At 40.9% G+C, this 24,961-nt stretch overlaps 1 protein-coding gene across 3 annotated transcripts; it reads left to right on the top strand.

The window, feature by feature from the left end:
* The first annotated feature begins 3,485 nt into the window (after positions 1-3,485).
* gprc5c (G protein-coupled receptor, class C, group 5, member C) lies at positions 3,486-18,654 on the top strand. 3 transcript variants are annotated; one of them, XM_085761691.1, is made up of 7 exons: positions 3,486-3,764; positions 6,932-6,991; positions 8,386-8,860; positions 9,659-10,223; positions 13,047-13,147; positions 14,229-14,369; positions 17,944-18,653. In XM_085761691.1, exons 3-7 carry the CDS (start codon positions 8,411-8,413, stop codon positions 17,974-17,976), a joined length of 1,290 nt encoding a protein of 429 aa, XP_085617817.1. In that variant the 5' UTR covers positions 3,486-3,764; positions 6,932-6,991; positions 8,386-8,410; the 3' UTR covers positions 17,977-18,653. The 3 variants fall into 3 exon arrangements, with proteins under 3 accessions (XP_085617817.1, XP_085617818.1, XP_085617820.1); XM_085761692.1 differs by lacking the exon at positions 6,932-6,991 and having other exon boundaries at positions 17,944-18,654; XM_085761694.1 differs by lacking the exon at positions 14,229-14,369 and having other exon boundaries at positions 17,944-18,651.
* The last annotated feature ends 6,307 nt before the right edge of the window (positions 18,655-24,961 follow it).

Here is a 24,961-nt window from a genome sequence, read left to right as displayed (position 1 = left end):
GTGAAAAATTCACATTTGAACAATTCAACAGTAACAAGTGTTTCCAAAGTACTGGTGACTCTGGTTAATCCACAGAGAATAACTTTTTACTGGAGCTAATATATTCTTTAATCTAACTTCTTTTTTTAATCTCTGAGGAACTTGGACAAGATGTTTTATAGTTGTCATTTTTGAATGTTGTATAATATGTACGTATACATGTTGTAGCTGACAACTAATGACACACGACAGAAACAACTATTGAAAAGAAACGATGGACGGATGAATTCAACCTTTAAACTGCTGAGGAACGACCTGACGTGACCCCTTCACTGTCACGTAACGTAACGTCGGCTGTAAATTCATTGTTTCAAGTGAAGTGAACGTTGATAAATGTAGGAAGACGCATGTTCTATCTGTGCTGCATGTTGTTGAAGTGGCTTCATGTGCGCTTTGTTTACACTGATCCTCCCTTTTTTCCTTCTGGCACTAATAACTGTAACTGATGTGGAGCAGAGAGATCCGGTCCAAGAGCAGAGAGAGGAAATAAATGTTTAACACAGGATTTCACTGCTGTTGGTTTATATTGTGCAGCTGGGATGCAGAGTGTGTACAGTATCTGTGTGTATCTATTCAGACAATCAAACCAGGATTAAATGCACTGCAAAAACTCAAAATCTTTCCAAGAATATTTGTCTTATTTCTTGTCAAAATGTCTCATTTCTAGTCAAAACAACCCCTTTTCACTTAAAATAAGACTCATCACCTAAAAATTAACTTGTTTTTAGATCATTTTCCCTTGTTTTAAACACATTTTCACTTGAAATAAGTAGAAAAATCTGCCAGTCAAAGCAAGTTTTTTGTGCTTGTAATTAGGAAGAAAAACTTGCTCCACTATCAGATTATTTTAAGTGAAAATATGCTTGAAAGAAGTAAAAAGTGTCTAAAAACAAGCTACTTTTTTAATGAGATGAGTCTTAGTTTAAGTAGAATTAGATTTGTTTTGACTAGAAATGACATTTTGACTAAAAATAAGACAAATATTCTTGGTAAGATAGTAGATTTTTTGCAGTGTGTGCATTTCTAAATGTTCAGCTGCAGGAGGTTTTTAGATGAATGAAGTATTAAAGTGAAGTGAGTTTCCGCTCTGAGGTCGAGGTCGTCCTCCTCTTCCTGCTTCGTGTTCATTGGTTTAATTAATGTAGAAATAAAATAAGTAGAAAAGCTCGGTGAAGCTCTGACTAATGAGTTTGTCCTTGTGGCGGATGACTCACAACAGACTTCTCTCTCTCATGTTTCTCTGGGGTTTTTTGGTGGATCGGTTCGGTCGATGCACCGGCGTCCATGACGACCTCAATCAATGACATCATTGAAGGGGTGGAGGTGGGGGTGGGGTGTAGGCTCAGGAAGCGATGCGGTGGCGGTGGAGGAGGAGGAGGAGGAGGAGGAGGAGGAGGACAGAGGAGGTCAGACCCGGACACTGGAGTGATGACAGACAAAGTGAAAATGGATCTGATCTGTATCAGGACACTTCAGGATAATTAACGGCCACGAGGAGCCAGAAGAAACCGAGACACAGAGAGAAACCAGAGTCTGAAACCACTTAGAGGGAAATGTTTCACTTATAAAAACAAATAATTACGGTCATTGTACAAATATATAAATAGTTTGGTTGCAAATTTTGGAGAAAATTGTATAAAACACACATTTGAATAGTTCAGACAGACGTCCACATGGTGGCGCTGTGGGATCTCTAACCCCTAACCCTTTTCATCAACAACTGAGAAAATCAATACATTATTATTTACTGTATAATAAGAATATAGTCAGGGCAAACAGATCAATAATCAGAGTCTGTTTATTGCCAATTGAAAAGACAAGAGGAAACATAAAAAAAAAAAAGATGAAACACTGAAGTTTTATAAAGTAATATAGGCTAGAGAAATATTTTTTTCAAAAGATTAATAATAATAATACACTACTCACAAATATTGAAGGTTTGGGGTTTCAAGGTACAAATGTAGCAGAGTTAAGGTTACATTTTTTTTTTGCATATTTCTACTTTAAATGCCCTACTTCCATCATATAATACCACTGTAGCAGGAACTTTTTACATTTTCTATAAATTTCACCTGAAGGTTTAAATCCCTAACATTTTACAGTGTAGAATAAAAATATGTAAAACCCTATAATATTTGTTACCACATTTGAAATGTCATCTAATGAAAACTTGGGACATGCTAAAGTTCACTTCATTTAGGTTATTTGCATTTAATATTGATGCAGGTCAGAACATTTGCATGTGATTATTATTATTATATATTTCTATGTTTCTTTGTCTTGTCTGAAATGACCTGAGTTTACATCATCAAACCGCTTCAGAGCATCACAGAGGAAACCGGTGTTTGCACAGTTTGACATGGGGACTTACAGGTGAACAAGCAGGTAAAGTGTCCACATCAGGACCAGCGCGAGGGGACAACAGAACCAGGACCAGGTGGAGCAGACGCCACAGGCCTGAACCCGCGTCTGGCGCCGTTTGGTGGAGACAAGGCCACTTCCGGTCACCTGGTGGCGCCTTCCGGAAAGAGAATTTTTTTTTTTTTTTTTTTTAAATAGTTAAATTTAGGGCTACAGAAACAATTGGCATAGTACAGTGCAATGCTAAATAAACATAGGCTACAGACAAACATTAGAAATAGCTTCATTAGTACAGAAGATTCAAGTTTGCTTGTAAAAATAAATAAATACTAAATAAAAAGGAGAAGAAAAGATATGGGAGAAAAGGGGGGAGAGAGAGCTAGGAGAATGTAGTGAGGTCACACTGCAAAAACTCAAAATCTTTCCAATAATATCTGTCTTATTTCTTGTCAAAATGTCATTTCTAGTCAAAACTAATCTCTTTCCACTTAAAATAAGACTCATCACCTAAAAATGAACTTGTTTTTAGATCATTTTCACTTGTTTCAAACTAATTTTCACTTGAAATAAGTAGAAAAATGTAAAATGTAATAAGGAAGAAAAACTTGCTCCACTATCAGATTTTTCTATTTATTTACAGTGAAAATCTGCTTGAAAGAAGTAAAAAGTGTCTAAAAACAAACAACTTTTTAATGTGATGAGTCTTATTTTAAGTATAATTAGATTTATTTTGACTAGAAATGACATTTTGACTAGAAATAAGACAAATATTTGGTAAGATATTTGAGTTTTTGCAGTGCAAGCTCCATTCTTTTTTTCCTCCATACATTTTAGAGAAGAGAAATGGTGACACACACAGCTCCTTGTGAGAGATTCGGGGCCAATTGTCTTCATAATAACTTTGATTCCGGAAGGAGAAACGACGCTGCTGAGTGTTGACCAGCAGGTGTCTCTCTCCACACACACACACCGCTGCAGCTGTTAGAGAGAGAGGGGGAGAGAGAGAGAGAGAGAGAGAGAGAGAGAGAGAGAGAGAGAGAGAGAGAGAGAGAGAGAGAGAGAGAGAGACACCATCACAGCAGCAGAACAGTCACGTCGCGAGGAGACGGAGGAGGAAAGAAAAAAGGGATTCATAAACTTTTTAAATCTTCATGTTCATGTCTTCAGAGACCTGACCTGGGATCAGTCTCACCTGTTTGAACAGAGTCACCGCCGGAGGAGAGGTCAAACTTTTTACTGACTCCATCATCATCGATATCATCATATTACTACTATAATTATTTTACTGTGGATGATTCACGCTCGGCAGCAGGTGAAGTGAAGCAGCGTTTGGACACCAGAGACCTGCAGCAGCGAACACACAGGTACCTGAACGCACCACGACCACCTTCATGTTATTAATGCTTTTTTAAAAACCTGATTACCGAAATTAAACATCTTTTATTGCAGATCTAGTCAACATTAAGTTCACTTTACAGGTTCATACTCAGGATATTTTCCACTGTGTGTGTTTGTGTCTGTGTGTGTTTGTGTTGCGTTCAGGTTGAAGTGTGTGTGTGTGTGTGTTTCAGTCTGTTGACCACTGTGGAGTCTCTGTGTGTGAAGAGTTCCTCTTCAGGTCAGATCTACAGTCTATGGGTCAGATGCATCACATTCTTCATGTTGGTGTGAGAGCAGGTTGAATCTGTTCACTGTGCTCAGCCATGTAAAGAACAAACACAGTGACAGAACTGGAGTTTGTTGAGCTAAATGTAGGTTTTTAGTTCAGTGAACGCATCATCAGACTCTTTTCTGGCTGGTGTTGAAGGAAGGAGGATAGCAGGTTATATAGACTCATAGGTAAATGAACTGATAACAACTTATGTGCATTTAAATTTACATAGTACTGTGTATATATGTGACATTTAGTAGGTCATGGCAGCACAGAGAAGTTTCTGTTCCTCATTTTACCTGCATTCATGGTGACTACACTGCAAAAATTAAAAATCTTACCAAGAATATTTGTCTTATTTCTTGTCAAAATGTCATTTCTAGTCAAAATAAATCTAATTCTACTTAAAATAAGACTCATCACATTTGAAAAGTAGCTTGTTTTTAGACACTTTTTACTTTTTTCAAGCAAATTTTCCACTTGAAATAAGTAGAAAAATCTGATAGTGGATCAAGTTTTTCTTTCTTATTACAAGCACAAAAAACTTGCTTTCACTTGCAGATTTTTCTACTTATTTCAATTGAAAAATAGTTTGAAACAAGTGAAAACTGTCTAAAAACAAGTTAATTTTTAGGTGATGAGTCTTAAGTGGAAAGAGATTAGTTTTGACTAAAATTGAGACATTTTGACAAGAAATAAGACAAATATTCTTGGAAAGATTTTGAGTATTTGCAGTGTATGGTTTAAAAAAAATCAGCAGATGTGGTCAGGAAATAAGTATTGTTTTCACAAACCTAAACAAATCTGCAGATAAAGATCATGCAAAGTGACCAAAAGCTCATAAACAGACAGTAAACTGACTGATGCTGTGGCAAAGTTGTTGTTGTTTTTCCAGTTATTGCTGTTTTCAAAGGTGAACGTTGGTCCGACACGACCTCTTGTTGAGAAAAAGCAAAAGTTTCATTCATGAATCTTGGTGAAATATTGAAGGAATCAGAGGTTTCATCATGTCCTTCTGTCCATATGAACCAGCTCATCTTTTCTCTCCTCTCTCTTATCTCCACACCTTCCTATCTCTCCTGTGTTTTCTACCTTGAGCTTTCAGAAATTGCAGTCGTGCCATAAAACAGTAGATAATAGGTAGGGCTACTTGAGATCTCCATGGTAACAGAGGTCACAGTGAGTTGTGAAGGGTGGGACTGATGTTACAGCATCATCATCAGGTACCTTGGTTCTCATGCGATCAGAGGTCACACCCTCCAGTGAAAACATGTACTGTATTAATGTGTATTAGTTGAGTTTACTGAAGGTTCAGTCAAACCTGCACAGAGACACACAACAGGTTAGAAAGAGGAGAAGAGTTAGAAACGACTGAGCTGAACTGAACTGAACTGAACGTCCACCACTTTACTTTTATCGATCCGGCTCTGAGACTGTCCTCAGATCAGTGTCATTGGATCTGACGTGGGACAAAGAGAGACAGAGACAGACGGACAGAAGAAAGACGAGACGTAGATCCACAGACTAGAGTCTCTGATTTGATTGATTTGTGCATGTTTTCGATTGTAAATGTAGTTTTGTGGTCAAGACCAACTAATCTGAGACTGAGTCAAGACCAAGACCAAACCAACGTGAGACCATTTTCAAGACTATAACTATATTCAGTCCCAGTCCTCATAATAATCATTATCATCATTATTCCTCGGCTAAAAAGAAAAGATGATTTGATCTAATATCTAAACCATATTTAAAGGGATAGTTCAACATTTTTGGCAAATTGGCCCATTGCCATAATCCCTATAGTCATAGCAGTAGGTTTGTTACCTTTAATTGTCGGTTCAAGCTATTTTTAGAACGGCGGAGCAGAGCTGTGAGCTGCTCAGAGCTACGCTACGGAGGCTCATGGGATTTCTTGGTTTCCCTCATCAAACTCATCAAATACACAATCCAACAACTCCACAACGCTCTGGTGGACAAGTTGTGACCTGCACATTCACCACACTATGAGATAATAACACAATGTTACCAGACAGAGTTGTTTTAGAGGGAAATGCAGAGACTGCTTGATGAAAAACTGTCCCTGAAGGCAACGTGCATCAGCGGTTTTGCATGAATTTCCCTCTAAAACAACTCTGTGTGGTAACGTTGTGTTATTATCTCTTAGCGTGGTGAATAGGTGAATATAGGGATTATGGCAATGGGCCAATTTGCCAAAATGTTGAACTATCCCTGTTTAATGTAAACAAAGTTTGGATTGAACAGAAGAACACAGCACAGAACCTGCTGAAGTCTCCTCCCACTGTCGACACTGGTGACACCAAGTTGTTCAGATGGTTTAACATAAGCAGAGACCTTAGTACAACTATTTGAACTATCTTAAAGTTATTGAATCACATCACAGAAACCAAAGTGAGAGACATTTGTCACTGCAGCTGTGGTCTGGACTGGTCTGGAGGAAAACATCTAGAGTCCAGTGTGTTTGAGTACTACAGTACAACACTATGTAAATGTAAAAAGCCACAGTGTTCAGGTCTGATGCTCTTTCACCTCATTGGTTCAAGTCTAAACGTTTAGATCCTGTTAATGTTTGACATCAGAGTTGGGAAAAGGTCCAGAGTTTGACATTCCTCCTACATTTTTTAATGCTGCTGCTGCTGTGAGTGTTATTGTTTCATATTTTCTGGACAAACACTGTGACAAAGAGTTTTCTCTCATGGGTTTCCACTGACTCACACCGGTGTAATGTTTACTCGATTGGGTGGAGGCGACAGAATCCTAATCTTGGATTGGTGACGTTCATTCAGAGTCCAGGTTGTTAAAACCCAGTCCACATCGGACCGTTCCCTCACTCAGACCCTCCCTGTTTATCTACCTGAACAGGTGCTGCCGAGCTCCCACAGCCAGCGGTGGACAGTAACGGAGGAACCGAGGATTTCTTTGGTACTTATTGCTCTTACTTGAATACATTTCCAAGACAAATATTTTTACTTTTACTCAAGTTAATTTCTAGAAAGGCTGAAAAGTACTCGTTAGTTTCAGGTCTGCTCTTTTTTTTTTTTCTAAAATCCTATTGGACACAAGCTGTGTTTGTCAAAGAAGGAAACCCTAACCCCTAAAAGCAGCACATCAGGTGGTTTCAAAGAGTTAATTCTCAGAAACAAGAGTTAAAAGCTCCTTACATTCATTTAGAAAAAAATATAGTAGCTAATTCATTGATGTGAAAAATAAGAAATTTACTCTTACTCTTACTTAAAGTAGATTTAAAAGCATGTACTTTTGGATACTTAAAGGAAAACTCAGGTCATTTTTGACCCCTAAATCGTTGTCCTGATGGTCACCCGGTGTTGGGGGGAGCAAAGAACGCGACTAAAATTGATGCAGGCAAACCGGAGTTACACCATGGCTACCCGGCGCTAGCGATAGCCACAACGCTATGGGGGCAATTTTTTCAACCACAACAAACACCCAAAAAACAATCAAATAGTTTATGGGTTCAGTTGTGTGTCATAAGGATTCGAGTCATGTACCATAGATATTTGATTGTTTTTTGGGTGTTTGTTGTGGTTGAAAAAATTGCCCCCATAGGTTAGCGTTGTGGCTATTGCTAGCGCCGTCTAGCCATGGTGTAACTCTGGTTTGCCTGCATCAATTTTAGTCGCGTTTTTTGCTCCAACCAACAACTCAGGACAACGATTTAGGGGTCAAAAATTACCGGAGTTCTCCTTTAAGTACCTTTAGAAGCAAGTACTTTTTTACTCTTACTGGAGTAACATGTCGACTGGGCTACTTTTACTTGTAACAAAGTAAATTTTGACCAGTAGTATTTAGGGCTGGGCCAAAAAATCGATTTTTATATTAATCGCGATTTTTTTTTCTGGCGATTTTTTTTTTTTTAATTAAAATTTTTTTTTTGGGACGACCAATCTTTATTGTACGGTCATGTATTCTGTGCCATTACACTCAACAAAGTCAAACCGGCCTGTTGTGTTCGTTTGCTCACAGATATCTATGAGAACAAACGAACACAACAGACAAACTGATGTGATGTGTGTATTGTTTTTTGTAAATATGACTTATGATGTATTGTCAAGTGTTTGGTTCAACCTGCTCTTGTTTAAGGAAAGAAAATCACAATAATTGAAATATAAAATCGCAATTCTTGGTAAAACCGAATCTCAATACTTGTTTAATCAGAATCGCAATTTAAATCGAATCGGGACCCAAAAATCGTTGGAGAATCGAATCGGCACAAAAGCATATCGGCCCAGCCCTAGTAGTATTTGTACTCTTACTCAAGTACTGGGGTTGAGTACTCTGTCCATCTCTGTCCACAGCGTCTCTTCTCTTTAAACGGACCCGATGGCGGCCAACGCCACCGACACCGACACCCCTCTGGGCTGCGGCCCCAACGTGGACTCTCTCTACTACAACCTGTGTGACCTGGGCGCGGCGTGGGGCGTGGTGGTGGAGTCGTTCGCGGCGGCCGGCATCGTCTTCTCCCTGGTGCTGTTCATCTCGCTGCTCGCCAACCTGCCCTTCATGAGGGACAAGAACCGGCGCAGCTCGGTGGCGCTGCACGGCTGCTTCCTGCTCTGCGCCGCCGGCCTCTTCTGCCTCGCCTTCGCCTTCATCGTGGGGAAGGACTTCGCCACCTGCGCCTCGCGGAGGTTCCTGTTCGGCGTGCTGTTCGCCGGCTGCTTCTCCTGCCTCCTGATGCTCAGCGTGAGGCTCAACGTCCTCGCCAGGCGGAACAGCGGCCCGCCGGCCTGGGCGTTGTGTCTGGGGGCGCTGGGGCTGTGGCTGGTGGAGGTTAGTTAGTTAGTCTTGACACCTAATTTTACATTAAAAATTAGATCACACATAAATACATCAGCTAGGCAAGGTCTTTAAAGGCAACAAAAAAACCAAAAACAAAACAGAACAAAAGGGATAGGGATAGTTCAACATTTTGCCACAATCCCTATAGTCATAGCAGTAGGTTCGTTGGCTTTAATTGTCAGTGCAAGCTATTTTTAGAACGGCGGAGCAAAGCCGTGAGCTGCTCAGAGCTACGCTACGGAGGCTCATGGGATTTCTTCTCATCAAACTCATCAAATACACAATCCAACAACTCCACAACGCTCTGGTGGACAAGTTGTGACCTGCACATTCACCACGCTATGAGATAATAACACAACGTTACCAGACAGAGTTGTTTTAGAGGGAAATTCACGCAAAACCGCTGATGCACGTTGCCTTCAGGGACAGTTTTTCATCAAGCAGTCTCTGTATTTCCCTCTAAAACAACTCTGTGTGGTAATGTTGTGTTATTATCTCATAGCGTGGTGAATGTGCAGGTCACAACTTGTCCACCAGAGCGTTGTGGAGTTGTTGGATTGTGTATTTGATGAGTTTGATGAGGGAAACCAAGAAATCCCATGAGCCTCCGTAGCGTAGCTTTGAGCAGCTCACGGCTCTGCTCCTCCGTTCTAAAAACAGCTTGCACACTTTGTCTTTTATTGAACATTTTCAGGCAGCATGTTGTCGTTGTTAATTTTGAACATAAGTTGTGCAGTTTTGAAGTCCACCATTTCTCTGAATTTGAGTTCATATGTATTTATAAAAAAGGTGGTCATCAACACGGAGTGGCTCATCATCACCGTGGTTCGCCACCCGCTGCTGCTGCTCAACGCCACGGGCGATGGCGAAGACGACAGAGCCACGGCGACGCCCTGCAACATCGCCAACCAGGACTTTGTGATGGCGCTGATCTACGTGATGACGCTGCTGCTGGCCGTGCTGGTGTCCAGTCTGACCGTCATGGGCGGCAAACACAAGCAGTGGCGGAGCGAGGGCGGCTGCGTGCTGCTGTCCAGTCTGCTCTCCGTGGGGATCTGGGCCGCCTGGATCGCCATGTACGTCTACGGGAACGAGCGGCACGGCGGCGGCCCCCGGTGGGACGACCCCACGCTGGCCATCGCCCTGGTGTCCAACGGCTGGGTGTTCCTCGTCGTCTGCACCATCCCTCAGATCTGCTGCCTCTCCGGCGACGAGGACGAGGACGGCCAGCAGAGCTACGGCGGCGAGCTGTACCCGAGCCAAGGAGCCGGATACGAGACCATCCTGAAGGAGCAGAGCTCCCAGAACATGTTCATGGAGAACAAGGCCTTCTCCATGGACGAGCCCAACCAAGGTATGTACTGCTCCACTTCTCTGTGTGGTTAAAGGGATAGTTCAACATTTAGTCAGATTCTCCTATTGCAATAATCATTCATTACCTTTAATTGTCGTGCATGCTGTTTTGAGATTGGCGGGGAAGAGACGTGAGCTTTGCACGGTGCGTGGTATTTTCGCATTTCCCTCACCAGACCTATCAAATACACAATCTAACGACTCACATTCACCACGCTATGAGATAATCATGTAACGTTAAAGACAGAATTGTTTTAGAGGCAAATGCAGCCGGAACTACTTTCTAGACACGGCTGCTGGGCAGAGGGATTTCAAAAGCGCAAAGTAGTTCAGAGTTTTTGCTTCATGTGTCGTAATGTTACATAATTATACATGATTATTTCATAGCGTGGTGAATGTGCAAGTCACAACTTGTCCACCAGAGCGTTTTGGAGTTGTTGGATTGTGTATTTAGTTTGAGGGAATCGTGAAAGTACTGTGTGCCTCCATAGCGTAGCTCTGAGCAGCTCACGTCTCTGCCCCGCTGATCTTAAAATAGCTTGCACCGACAATGAAAGGTAACGAACCTACTGCTATGACTATAGGGATTATGGCAATAGGCAAATTTGCCAAAATGTTGAACTATCCCTTTAAATATAATCTCTCTTTATCCAAACCTGAGGCCTCACACTGACACACCGACACACACACAGTCAAACTGCATCTCCACTATAAAGTAAAATCTTGTATCAAATCCTCCGACCGGTGGTTTTCTTGTACGTTGTGTCCTTTTGTCTCCGTCTGTTTAGTATTTTATAATAAGCTTATCAGAGATTATACGGAATCGACCTTGTGCAGATAAGTGATGAGAGGAAGTCTGGAGCTCACAGAACAAATCGTCTCACCACGAAACGTCCTCAAAAGGTTGTCGTTGGGTTTTTTTGGCGTTTACGTGATGAGGCGGCAGAATCTGATCCTGAGCTCCACAGGATCTGATGGTGCAGTAATAAAAACCCAGACTGAACAGAAGTCGCTCATACAGAGGAGGAGGAGGAAGAGGAGGAGGAAGAGGAAGGTGGTGGTGTTGTACAGCCGCTAAATGTCCAGGAAGGACATCGGTGATGTTTAGGTGTTTAGGTTTGAGGAGATGTTGGAGATCAGTTTGTGTTTTAGTTGTTTCTATGAAGGCGTGGCACCTTTGTTGATGTCATAGAAGGCCGAACCCTCACCAAGCATGGCCTCTGTTGCCTAGCAATCTCGTCAATGATATGAAATGGTACAGCTGCACTTCCTGTCTCCTAAAGTGGGCGTGGTCACCTGTCCCCCCGACCTTGTGTGTGGATTTATAAAAGTTGTCGGTAGCAGAAAGTGAGCTGTTTTTATTTAAATGTGTTACATTAAATGTGTACACAGGTAACAGTCATATTAATTTAACATTATGAAAATGAGTTGGCGCGGGAGTTTGCACAACAGAGACAGTTCATTTTCTCCTGATTCGTCAATATATTCAGTAGAGATGTGTCTTGTGTAAAATGAGTCCAATATTTACTTAAGTGACTCTGGAGCGAAGGAATCGAACACAATCTGAGCTCACGTTCACTTCTCCCATTGGAGTCAATAGACTCAAGACCTGCTGCTGCTGCTGGTCTCCTAAAGGGGGCGGAGTCATGGTCTGCTGCTCTCCTAAAGGGGGCGGAGTCACGGACTACTGGTCTCCTAAAGGGGGCGGAGTCACGGTCTGCTGGTCTCCTAAAGGGGGCGGAGTCACGGTCCGCTGGTCTCCTAAAGGGGGCGGAGTCATGGAAAAACCCACGGGACACAGAGACAGGAAACTGACTCGTAGTGGAGCGTCTTTGGATGAACTGAGCTTCGTGTTTTTTGCCGCCTTTTTACTTTTATCAATGAATCTATCGCTGTGTCCAATTTTCATTTCACTACTCACCATATAGTGAATACTGGTGTTGTCTGAATGTTTAGTGGGAATTAACATACCCTATGTAGTGGACTCATAATATCCCACAATGCAATTCATTAAACAATTCACCGTAAACAATTCAGAATTGTTCATATAATGCATCCACGGGTCTTGATTGCAGTCTGCTGTGATCTGCAACGTTTTCATTATGTGACAGTAAAAACGTAATTAACTGCGTTGTGTGTTTTTATTTTACCAATGAGCTCACTATATATTCTATATCTATATAGAATAATTCACTATAATGTGAATGAGTGAGTGATTTTGGATGCAGCTTCTATGATATGAAAATATTCAGATCTTGATTCATGATGAGTAACAACATCCATCACATAAACTCTAATGTTTTTCTTTTACATTGTGAGTTCAGACTAAAAAACAAAACAAAAACCAGTCAATAATCGATACAATAGGCTATCAAACCCCCGACTGGGACTTGACGATTGGTTCACACGCCTGTTTCCCAGAGTTCCCTGCTGCGTGCGACCGTCCCTGTTAGTGAGTGTTTGCTGTCGATGTGGCATCTGTGTCACATCACTCCACCACAGACATCACACCTTGTGTTTGCTCTGTCTCCATGGCGACAGAGGCGTAGCAACAGTTTCATTAAAGGGAGGAGGGGAGGGGGGATATCTGACATGTGGCAAAGTGGCATCATCATCATCATCATCAGGAGACAGAGACAGAGACAGATCCCTGTGGTGACTCAGAGCTGTGGATCTGAAATGACTGTTATCACACACAACACACCTCACACACACACTTTACACACCCACACACACACCTCACACACACATATCACACAGTTATCTCGCTGGGCGGGGGCGATGACATCATAATGACGTCCCTCCCTCTCGTTTCCTTTTCCAGCGGCCAAACCCGTGTCCCCGTACAGCGGCTACACGGGCCAGCTGCGCAGCTCCGTGTACCAGCCCACGGAGCTCGCCCTCATCACCAAGGCCATCGGAAACGTGAGTACACACACACACACACACACACACACACACACACACACTTTGTTTACACAGGTCTCCACATTTGAATGCAGCAGCGGCCGCTCAGTAGCTGTTTATCAGTAACAGGTGTCTTTCTGCTGAGGGAAATGCAAACAAAACAACCTCCATGTTTGTTTCTAACTTGAATGAATCAAAGTGAATCAGATCCAAACTTCAGCTGCAGACATGAGAAGCTGCTCACCTGTAGCTCACCTGTAGCTCAATGTGAACCAGGGTTGTTACACTGCAAAAATTCAAAATCTTACCAAGAATATTTGTCTTATTTCTAGTCAAAATGTCATTTCTAGTCAAAACAAATCTCATTCTACTTAAAATAAGACTCATCACATTTAAAAAAGTAGCTTGTTTTTAGACACTTTTTCCTTCTTTCAAGTATATTTTCACTTGAAATAAGTAGGAAAAAAACCAAGAATATTTGTCTTCTTTCTTGTCAAAATGTGTCATTTCTAGTCAAACTAATCTCTTTCCACTTAAAATAAGACTCATCACCTAAAAATCAACTTGTTTTTAGATCATTTTCACTTATTTCAAAAAAAATTTCAATTGAAATAAGTAGAAAAATCTGCCAGTGAAAGGAAGTTTTTTGTGCTTGAAGAAAAACTTGATCCACTGTCAGATTTTTCTGCTTATTTCAAGTGAAAATATACTTGAAAAAAGTAAAAAGTGTCTAAAAACAAGCTACTTTTTAATGTGATGAGTCTTATTTTAAGTGGAAAGAGATTTGTTTTGACTAGAAATGACATTTTGATTAGAAATAAGACAAATATTCTTGGTAAGACTTTGAGTTTTTGCAGTGTGGAAGTTCTCCTAAAACTTGAAAAACTAAAACCAAGACGAAGACTAAATTTAAAAAATGTTTTAAAAAAGCAAACAAAAAAACTAAATGAAAGTAAAAAGTAATAAAATTTATTACAACTCTAATAACCCTGATGTGAGCCAGATCCCCCCCCCCCCACTGCCCCTCCTGCCCCTCCTGCCCCTGTAGCTGCTGTAGCTGTAGTTAGTAGTTAATGAATAACCTGCTGACTCCATGCAGCCGCCCTCGGACCCGTCCTTTGACATGGTCATTCCCAGAGCCTCCACCAACATGGCCGCCGCCGGCAGCGGGAGCCGGCCCCCCACCCCCCACACCGCCGAGGCCGGGAACGCCGCTTTCACTCAGACAAACGGGAATAGCGTAGGTCGTCCCCCCGATCCCTCCTTCTCCTCCTCTTCTTTACTCCTCCTCCTCCTCCTCTTCTTTACTCCTCCTCCTTCTCCTTCTCTTCTTTACTCCTCCTCCTTCTCCTTCTCTTCTTTACTCCTCCTCCTCCTCCTCTTCTTTCCTCCTCCTCCTCCTCTTCTTTACTACTCCTCCTCCTCCTTCTCTTCTTTACTCCTCTTCTTTACTACTCCTCCTCCTCCTCCTTCTCCTTCTCTTCTTTACTCCTCCTCCTTCTCTTCTTTGCTCCTCTTCTTTACTACTCCTCCTCCTTCTCCTTCTCTTCTTTACTCCTCCTTCTTCTCCTTCTCTTCTTTACTCCTCCTCCTCCTCTTCTTTACTCCTCCTCCTTCTCCTTCTCTTCTTTACTCCTCCTCCTTCTCCTCCTCTTCTTTACTCCTCCTCCTCCTCCTCTTCTTTACTCCTCCTCCTCCTCTTCTTTACTCCTCCTCCTTCTCCTTCTCTTCTTTACTCCTCCTCCTCCTCCTCTTCTTTCCTCCTCCTCCTCCTCTTCTTTCCTCCTCCTCCTCCTTCTCTTCTTTACTCCTCTTCTTTACTACTCCTCCTCTTCTTTATTCTTCACTCCTCTTCTTTACTCCTCCTCCTCCTCCTCCTTCTCCTTCTCTTCTTTACTCCTCCTCCTTCTCTTCCTCTTCTTTGCTCCTCTTCTTTACTACTCCTCCTCCTTCTCCTCCTCTTCTTTACTACTCCTCCTCCTCCTCTTCTTTACTCCTCCTCCTTCTCCTCCTCTTCTTTACTCTTCCTCCTCCTCCTCTTCTTTACTCCTCTTCTTTACTACTCCTCCTCCTTCTCCTCTTCTTCTTTACTCCTCCTCGTCTTCTTTCCTCCTCCTCCTCCTCCTCTTTACTCCTCCTCCTCCTCCTCCTCTTTACTCCTCCTCCTCCTCCTCTTCTTTACTCCTCCTCCTCCTCCTTCTCCTCTTCTTTACTCCTCCTCCTCCTCCTCCTCCTCTTCCTCCTCCTCCTCCTCTGTTCCTCCGTGCATGGCGACCTCACTGCTCTCCCACCGTCTCCATAGCAACTCCTTCTGCAGGTTCACGATGAATCACTTCTTTGTCTGGGTTTTTTTTCTTTTCTTACCTTGTTGAGCTCGTTCTCTCACTTCATCTCCTCCGTCTGTTACCTGGAGCGACCACACTCTCCTCTTCCTCTTCTTTCTTTTCTTCCTCTTCTTTCTTTTCTTCTTCCTCTTTCTTTTCTTACTCTTTTTTCTTTTCTTCTTCTTCTTTCTTTTCTTCCTCTTCTTTCTTTTCTTCCTCTTCTTCTTCTTCCTCTTCTTTCTTTTCTTCCTCTTCTTTCTTGTCTTTTCCTCTTCTTTCTTTTCTTCCTCTTCCTCTTCTTTCTTTTCTTCCTCTTCTTTCTTTTCTTCTTCCTCTTTCTTTTCTTCCTCTTCCTCTTCTTTCTTTTCTTCCTCTTCTTTCTTGTCTTTTCCTCTTCTTTCTTTTCTTCTTCCTCTTTCTTTTCTTCCTCTTCTTTCTTTTCTTCTTCCTCTTTCTTTTCTTCCTCTTCTTTCCTGTCTTTTCCTCTTCTTCCTATTCTTCTTCCTCTTTCTTTTCTTTCTTTTTCTTTTCTTCCTCTTCTTTCTTGTCTTTTCCTCTTCTTTCTTTTCTTCTTCCTCTTTCTTGTCTTTTCCTCTTCTTTCTTTTCTTCCTCTTTTTTTGTCTTTTCCTCTTCTTCATTTTCTTTCTCTTCTTTCTTTTCTTCTCCTACATCTTCTCCTACATCTTCTTCTTCCTCTTCTGTCTTTCTCACTCTAACTCCAGTAATGATGGTGGCGGGGAGCGTTTGATTCTGGTGTCGTAGTAGATGATGAACTCTTTGTGCTCCATGTGAATAATCTTGATCTTTTAAACTCTCTCTCTCTGTGTTATTGTTGTTGCTCCTTCGTGGTCGACTGCAGCTGTGTGTTTGTCGTGTTGTGAGCAGTGAATTCAAATTTCAGACTCTGGATCTGAATAGGCAAAACATCACATGACTCTAATTTTCACATTTATTAAAAAAAAAAAAAAACACAGTGGATTTTGTGACCACTGCTGCTGTTCTGCTGCTTTGAAAAAGGCAAATTCCTGCTTGTAGTGATGAATAAAACACAGCTGCTGTTCTCCATGAAAGAGCTGCTGCTGCTCTAAAAACCTCTTTATAGAGAGCCGAAGCGGAAGCAGGAAGTAACGTTGCCATGGGATCTCAATTTGGAAAAAGTCTCCATCTAAGCTAACGGGATTCAAAGTTTTATTTCGTGATCCGATTGAATTGTGACAAGAGAAAAAAATATGACCTCTATCTGTTTAAAACATCACGTTTCATGAAGAGAAATCAGCAGTTTGTTGTAAAACTATTGTAGACCAAAATTTCGAAGAATCCGTAACCAGAAAGACTACAGGTCTACAACTACAAGTGTCATGTGCATGTAAATGTGTTTACAATGTGTGTCTAATGTATGTCTAATGTATGTAAATGGCTCCTACCACAAGCTTTAGTTAGCTTCCCCAGGAGACCAGTTCACACACCTTGTGACTATCAAGCCAACTATGATTTTTGTTGTGTGTGTGAATAAAGCGGGTGCATCGTGATATTATACGTCGTGATATTATACAGGTCACGTACACTGCAAAAACCCCAAATCTTTCCAAGAATATTTGTCTTATTTCTTGTCAAAATGTCTCAATTTTAGTCAAAACTAATCTCTTTCCACTTAAAATAAGACTCATCACCTAAAAATTAACTTGTTTTTAGACAGTTTTCACTTGTTCTATTTATTTAAAGTGGAAAATTTGCTTGAAAAAATTAAAAAGTGTCTAAAAACAAGGTACTTTTTGAATGTGATGAGTCTTATTTTAAGTATAATTAGATTTATTTTGACTAGAAATGACATTTTGACTAGAAATAAGACAAATATTCTTGGTAAGATTTTCAGTTTTTGCAGTGTAGGTGACGTCACCACATGGCGCCCTATCCCTTGACAGTTGGTGACGCATGAAACGTGATATTTTAAGTAGGTTAAGGTCCTATTTTTTTCTCATGTCACAATTCAATCGGATCACGAAATAAAACTTTGACTCCCGTTCACCTACACACTGCAAAATGTCAAAATCTTTCCAAGAATATTTGTCTTATTTCTTGTCAAAATGTCTCATTTCTAGTCAAAACTAATCTCTTTCCACTTAAAATAAGACTCATCACCTTTCAAACACATTTTCAATTGAAATAAGTAGAAAAATCTGCCAGTCAAAGCAAGTTCTTTGTGCTTGTAATAAGAGAGAAAAACTTGCTCCACTATCAGATTTTTCTACTTATTTTAAGTGAAAATATGCTTGAAAGAAGTAAAAAGTGTCTAAAACAAGCTACTTTTAATGTGATGAGTCTTATTTTAAGTGGAAAGAGATTAGTTTTGACTAGAAATGAGACAAATATTCTTGGTAAGATTTTGAGTTTTTGCAGTGATGGAGATTTTTACCGAATTGAGGTCCCATGGCGACCGTTACTCCCTGCTTATATTGTCATTATTCTTATTTCTATCTCTTCTTCTGCAGGGGAATGGTCTGCATAGGATGTCCCAGTGGTGAACACACACCCCCCCCACCCCCCCTCCCACCACCACCTGGATCTCAACACCCCCATCGATCTGGTTTTAGCTCTCGTCTCCTCTTCATTTGCACTGACTGACTGTTTGTTGTGGTTCCACTGAGCTGGCTCTAAGTGGAACCGTCATGTGGAGGTGAACGCCGGGTCGCGACCGGCCGCCGATGGAAAAACAGCTCAACCTCCTATTGACTGAACCCCCCCTCCCCCCCACACACACACACATACACACACACACACTGTCTGATACCCAGTGGCATCCCGGGGGTGAGCTTTGCTGCAGAACAAAGACTTTTTGCACCGGTGGCCGTTCACAGAGACGATGAGCTCCGTGCTGACCGCGCACAGTGGCGGCAAAACACATGTTGGACTCAACACATACGCACACACACACACACACACTGTAAACAACTGTAAACACCTGTCGCTGGCTGCAGCCTGAACACAAAGCAGGACCTGGATCAGTCAGATTTAACTCTAGGAGTCGATGAATAATATACTATATTTTTGTGCCTGGATTGTGAATATTGTGAATAACGATACGAGTTTGTTCACACACACACACACACTGCAAAAATTCAAAATCTTACCAAGAATATTTGTCTTATTTCTAGTCAAAATGTCATTTCTAGTCAAAATAAATCTATTTATACTTAAAATAAGACTCATCACATTAAAAAGTAGCTTGTTTTTAGACACTTTTTACTTTTTTCAAGCAGATTTTCCACTTTAAATAAGTAGAAAAATCTGATAGTGGAGCAAGTTTTTCTTCCTTATTACAAGCACAAAAAACTTGCTTTCACTGGCAGATTTTTCTACTTATTTTAAGTGAAAATTTGTTTGAAACAAGTGAAAATGATCTAAAAACAAGTTGATTTTTAGGTGATGAGTCTTATTTTACGTGGAAAGAGATTAGTTTTGACTAAAATTGAGACATTTTGACAAGAAATAAGACAAATATTCTTGGAAAGATTTTGAGTTTTTGCAGTGCACACACACTGTTGAGCTACTGTCAAGGAATTAATGTAAATATGTTGTTTAATGTGTCAATGCATGGAAGCACTGTATGAATGTGTATATTTAATACTATTTATAGCACTGTGTGGTGCTATTTAATTATTTTAATCTAATTTCTGCCAATGAAACAGTGGTGAGAGGAGGCGGCCGACTGGTTTCAGATCAGTGTGTATCTTTCTCTCCTGGGCGGTAAAATCTGAGCACGCTGCTGTCGTCAGGGTAACGTTACTTAAGTTGAAACTGATGATGCAGCAAAGACACAAAACAGTTTCACTTCACAAACAACTTCTTCTGAAACTCACAACTCAACACAAGTGTTTCTGCAGGGCACAGTAAAGTGAGGGACCAGGCTAAAGGCTAATGCTAAGCTAAAAGTCCATGTGATCAATAACATGTGAATCATGTGATATTGACGTTCAGTTACCCTTTAATTTACAGTCTGATAATTACATGATAATGCCAAGAAATAACAATTAAAGGTACCATCCCAGGTGGCTCATTTTGGCAAAATTTTAGTAGGCTATATCTGGTAAGTATTAGACAGTAATCGATGACATAAGTGATTTGACATATCAATGACAACATTTGGTCGTCTGTGTAAGGAGCAGGGGCCAAAATTTGGCCAACCAATCAAATTAGTCTCGGACGGACAACTTTGGTTGTCTGTCAGTCAAATCTATGTTTACGGGACACATTTGTGTCTCACTCTCACTGTACAAGTAATTTATCTAACATCACAATTAGTCCCAAGACGTTTAATGACAGTAAAAATGAAACATAAGGTAAATATCCTGCATAGTTCTTCTGCTCTGTGCTACTCTGATCAGAGCGGTGTCCCTAGCAACGGCCTGTTTGACGGTTTTGGTGATTCCTGATTGGACGGAAGGGGATGGGTGCTTATCAGTTGTGCAATTCGGGAAAAAAAATCCATCCGCCTGGAATGTTAATAGCCTACAAATAACGGTTAATTTCATAGTAATGTCGAGAAATGTAGCCAAGACATAACGATTGATTGCAAGGACTTGGTGGTGAAAAATTCTGGCGTTTGCCAAAAAAGTGTGAAAAGCATGTGTAATCTTTTGTCTTTGTGAAAAACATGACATTACTATGAAATTGACCGTTATTTCTTGGCTATTTCTTGACATTACCACATAATTATCACGTAAATAGCGGCCTGTAAATGAAAGGGTCACCTGACGTTCTGATAAACCAAATAAACTCAGCTTATTGTCAGACCTCACTAACAGGAAGCTGCACAACTAAAGGCTCCAGACCGGTCCCTCGCTCTTTGACAAACTGATGAAGTTGTTTTCTTGTTGAGCCTTCAGGGCCACTGTAGATTAAAGCCACAGCTTTAGTAAAATATTCCAAACTTTCAGCTACAAGTTGAGGTTCAGTGGCGGAGACCTTGAGATCATGTGACCATGATGATGCTCACTTTGCTGGTTGTTCCTCCATGAAGCTCCACCAGTTCAAGCTGAATCCCACCTGTAACTTTTAAAAGTTTATTTTTTCTCTACATGTAAATCTTGTAGTTTCCTTTTGTCTTTGCTCAGATTTTATTCTCCATGGTTTAAAGATAAAAACAAGTGGATAAAGTGGGACCGTCTGCAGCTGCTCTTATTCTATTGTAAACACTTTGAATAGCCAGAACGCACACTTTGTTTTTAATATACCACAAAATAAATATTCACTTGTGATGTTATAACGGTGTGTTAAGTTTTCTCGTGTGCTCTCAGAGACGACGATGATGATGATGATGATGCTGCAGACAAACACAGAGTCCATTGATTCCCACGCTGCCGTGTGTTTAATTGTTAACCACACTGATACAAACGACCTCTTGTTTCCTGTCGGTCTTTTGCATATGTTTTCTCTGCAGCCGGATGGTTTTAGTGTGTGTGAGTGCAGCAGCTCTCGTTGTAAAACACATCATCATCCATCCATCGACCGACCGACCGACCAATCGGCCGCCGGCCTCGATGAATTCATCAAGGTCGTCAGAGGAGACGGAAATCATTGATCCTGGTTTCAGTTATCTGTTCCACATGAAGCCGAATCATCTTCAATATCTCTGCTGGAGAGGAAAACAGAGCGGCGGTGGAGGGCTATTTATAAAACCACTGTGTGTGTGTGTGTGTGTGTGTGTGTGTGTGTTCTCTCTTTCATTCATTCACCTTTACATTTTCATTTCGATGAAGCGAATCCAGGCTTGTTAAAGCAGAAGTAAGTGGTCCGGTCGTTTTCGCTAATGCTGCGTTCGAGGCAGGCTTTTGAAATCGTTAATTACAGCTTCAAGTCACGACTTACGACTTTGTAGCGTTCCAGGCAACCCACTCGTGTTTCTCCGACCTGTTTTACCTGTGAAAGTCACTATAACGGCCACTCGTAACTTCTGACCCGTGAACTCGTACCAGATCCAACTGGTACGACTTCACAGGTCGGAAAAACACGAGTTACGAGTTGCCTTGAACGCACCATAACGTCTTGTCAGCCGATGGAGTTAGCAGCCCCCGCCCTCGTCATGGATCTATTGGTCCTCGTCCCTACGTCACCACATTCAGGCGCATCCCTTGGCTGCACACACAGAGAGGACTGCCCCTTTATGCCGTTCTCTCTCCTCATTGGATAAAAACTGTAGGATACGATAAATGTTTTCTCCTGGGCTCAGAGCAGAGCAGAGTGACTGACAGACCCGTGTTTCAGACCAAACACTCTATAGAAGTGATTGCTGTCGGAAGATATAACTATTTAAGACTTAGATTAACACAAATATATCACTTACTTCTGCTTTAACTCTTTTCCAACCGGTCAGAGGTTTTTTTGGTAACCCTTTACAATAAGGGTCCCTTAATTAACGTTAGTTAGTACATTATTAAGCATTAATTAATATATTAACAATCATTATTATGTATTACTTATGATTAGGAAACACATTAATTAATGTAGCCTATTAGTAAGCAGTTAATGAATGTTTACTACTCAAAGTTAGTTAATACATTTAAAATTTGAATAATGTAATTAGTTATCATTATGTATGCATTACTCAGCATTAATTAACACATTAGTTTATATATTAATGCTTAATAGTGTACCAGCTAACGTTAATTAAGGGACCCTTATTGTAAAGTGTTACCGTTTTTTAAATTTTTTTATCAAGACCACAGCTGCAGTGACATCTTTTTTTTATCTATTTTTAACCTTAAATGTCTCTGTGTCAGTCTCTCACTTTCTCTCTGTCACTGCTGTGTTCTTCTGTTCAATCCAAACTTTATTTACATTAAATATGGTTTAGATTTTAGATCAATCATCTTTTCTTTTTAGCTGAGGAGGAATAATGTAAATATCAAGACACATGGTTATTATGAGGACTGGGACTGGATACAGTGATGGTTTTGTCTCGGTCTTGGTCTTGGTCTTGACTCGGCCTCTAGCAGACAGACTGTGGAGGCTGGTACTGTATTGAGACTAGGGAAGTTAAGTTATTAACAAAGGACGTCCAGAAATTCACAGAGAAATAGGAACTCAGTCCAAAAAAAATGGCAGCGATCCAAAGAAAACTACAGAGAACAGGAAGCTGCAGGAAAACTCAGGAAAACTCAACACAAAGCTTTAAGAAAAGTAAAAAAAAAAAAGACCCTAACACATAAAATAAACACAGTAGAGACTCTGATGGACACAGAGACCTTCATTCATTCATTCATTCATTCAGACAGAGCAGAGGCTGCAAGACGAAGCACCTGACCTGTGACCGTAGACAAATAAAACAACAGGAAATAAAACAGGAAGCACAAACAGAAGCTGCTGGATTTACATTTACATGTTTATGGCTGAACTCTAAACTCACCATGAAGTTTAAGCTTCAGCTCAGCTCCTCCCCGTGTGTCTGAGTCTGCATCTCTCTCAAAACGTGCTTTTTCCCAAAGTATTTGAACCTAGATCTGTCACACAGATAATGATGATATGATATCATATTTTTAATAAGCTGACAAATGCACATTTGTTCTTTTATATATTTATACAGCAGTGACAGAGGAGTGGCGATGCTGTGACTGTGACTGTGTCTGATGTGAAGTTAAACGAGTCACTGAGCTGCTGTTGTTGTTAAAGTTTGATATCGATCTTTTCAGTTTATTTCCCAAAACGTTGAACTGTTCCTCGTTGCTGCCAACTCTTATGTAATCTGCTGCTGACATGGATCCATCTGTCTGACCACACACACACACACACATACACACACACACAGACACACACACACACACACACACACACTGACCTGCTCATGTTTCACGTGTCTCTGAGCTCCAGAGGTTGTTGGGCTGTGATTTACAGCTGATGCAGCTGTTGTGGCCTGATAACCTCTGGGTGGAGGCTGGTGATGAAGAGGAGGAGGAGGAGGAGGAAGAGGAGGAGGAGGAGGAGGAGGAAGAGGAGGAAGAGGAGGAAGAGGAGCACTGCAAAAAAATCAAATATCTTACCAAGAACATTTGTCTTATTTCTAGTCAAAACAAATCCCATTATACTTAAAATAAGACTCATCACATTAAAAAGTAGCTTGTTTTTAGACACTTTTTACTTCTTTCAAGCAAATTTGTGGTGGAGTAAGATTTTCTTCCTTATTACAAGCACAAAAAACTTGCTTTCACTGGCAGATTTTTCTACTTATTTTAAGTGAAAATTAGTTTGAAACAAGTAAAAATGTTAAGTTAATTTTTAGGTGATGAGTCTTATTTTAAGTGGGAAGAGATTAGTTTTGACTAGAAATGAGACATTTTGACAAGAAATAAGACAAATATTCTTGGAAAGATTTTGAGTTTTTGCAGTGAGGAGGAGCAGGATGAGGAGGAGGAGGAGGAGGAGGAGGAGGAAGAGGAGGAGGACCACACCTCTGATCGTCACACCTCGGTTTATCACTGATTCTCTTGAACGTGACATGAAACTGCAGCTGCAGCTCAGATAAGACGGAGCAGGAGATAAAAGAGGAAACACAATGACGACAACAGGACCGATGATGGTGACGGTGTCAACTAATAAAAGCTCTGACATCAGCTCAAAACATCTGACCTCAGTTTACACATCAGCAGTGCCGGTGTGTTACGTAAGGCCTGCGGGGCCAGAGGGGGACACACACGGGGCTGTGTTTAGATTATACAACCTGCTGCTGCTCATGGTGAGGAGACGCTGCACAGACTCTGTCTCGTGTTTTAACGCCCGTCTTCTTCTCTGGAGGACTCAGTTTCTCTGGAGGGACTCAGTTCTCACACCTGTGGACGAACCGGAAAACACCTTCAGGTTTCTACTCAGGGTTTACACAGCAAAACTTTAAATAAGACTCATCACCTAAAAATTAACTTATTTTTAGACAGTTTTCACTTGCTTTTAAACTAATTTTCACTTGAAGTAAGTAGAAAAATCTGCCAGTGAAAGCAAGTTTTTTGTGCTTGTAATAAGAAAGAAAAACTTGCTCCACTGTCAGATTTTTCTACTTATTTTAATTGAGAATATGCTTGAAAGAAGTAAAAAGTGTCTAAAAACAAGCTGCTTTTTAATGTGACGAGTTTTATTTGAGTACTTAGATTTGTTTTGAGTAGAAATGACATTTTGACTAGAAATAAGACAAATATTCTTGGTAAGTGAGTTTTTGCAGTGTAATTTCCCTCAGAGTCTCTTCATGTTTCCTGAGATGAAGTCAGATATCTTTACTGTTTAGGTTGTTTGTTTGTTTTGGCCCTTACTCTGCTCACTGAGGTGTTTTGACTGAAGTAATAAGTACTCTTATGTACTAAATAAGGTGACCTTTAATTGTCGGTGCAAGCTATTTTTAGAATGGTGGAGCAGAGCCGAGAGCTGCTCAGAGCTACGCTACGGAGGCTCATTATGGGATTTCTTGGTTTCCCTCATCAAACTCATCAAATACACAATCCAACAACTCCACAACGCTCTGGTGGACAA

Source organism: Trachurus japonicus, chromosome 19 (genome assembly GCF_045865225.1).
Source record: "Trachurus japonicus isolate A0001 chromosome 19, Traja_1.0".
Taxonomy (NCBI): Eukaryota; Metazoa; Chordata; class Actinopteri; order Carangiformes; family Carangidae; genus Trachurus; species Trachurus japonicus.
Note: the sequence above shows the minus strand (reverse complement) of the source record. Positions and strands in the feature narration are given on the sequence as shown.

What these genes read in the sequence shown, in the direction of transcription:
- gprc5c (XM_085761692.1), top strand. Translation starts at nt 8,411, where the DNA reads ATGGCGGCCAACGCCACCGACACCGACACCCCTCTGGGCTGCGGCCCC. An exon ending in TCACCAAGGCCATCGGAAAC is followed by an intron (nt 13,148 to 14,228) that starts GTGAGTACACAC and finishes GACTCCATGCAG; the next exon opens with CCGCCCTCGGACCCGTCCTT. An exon ending in CTCAGACAAACGGGAATAGC is followed by an intron (nt 14,370 to 17,943) that starts GTAGGTCGTCCC and finishes CTTCTTCTGCAG; the next exon opens with GGGAATGGTCTGCATAGGAT.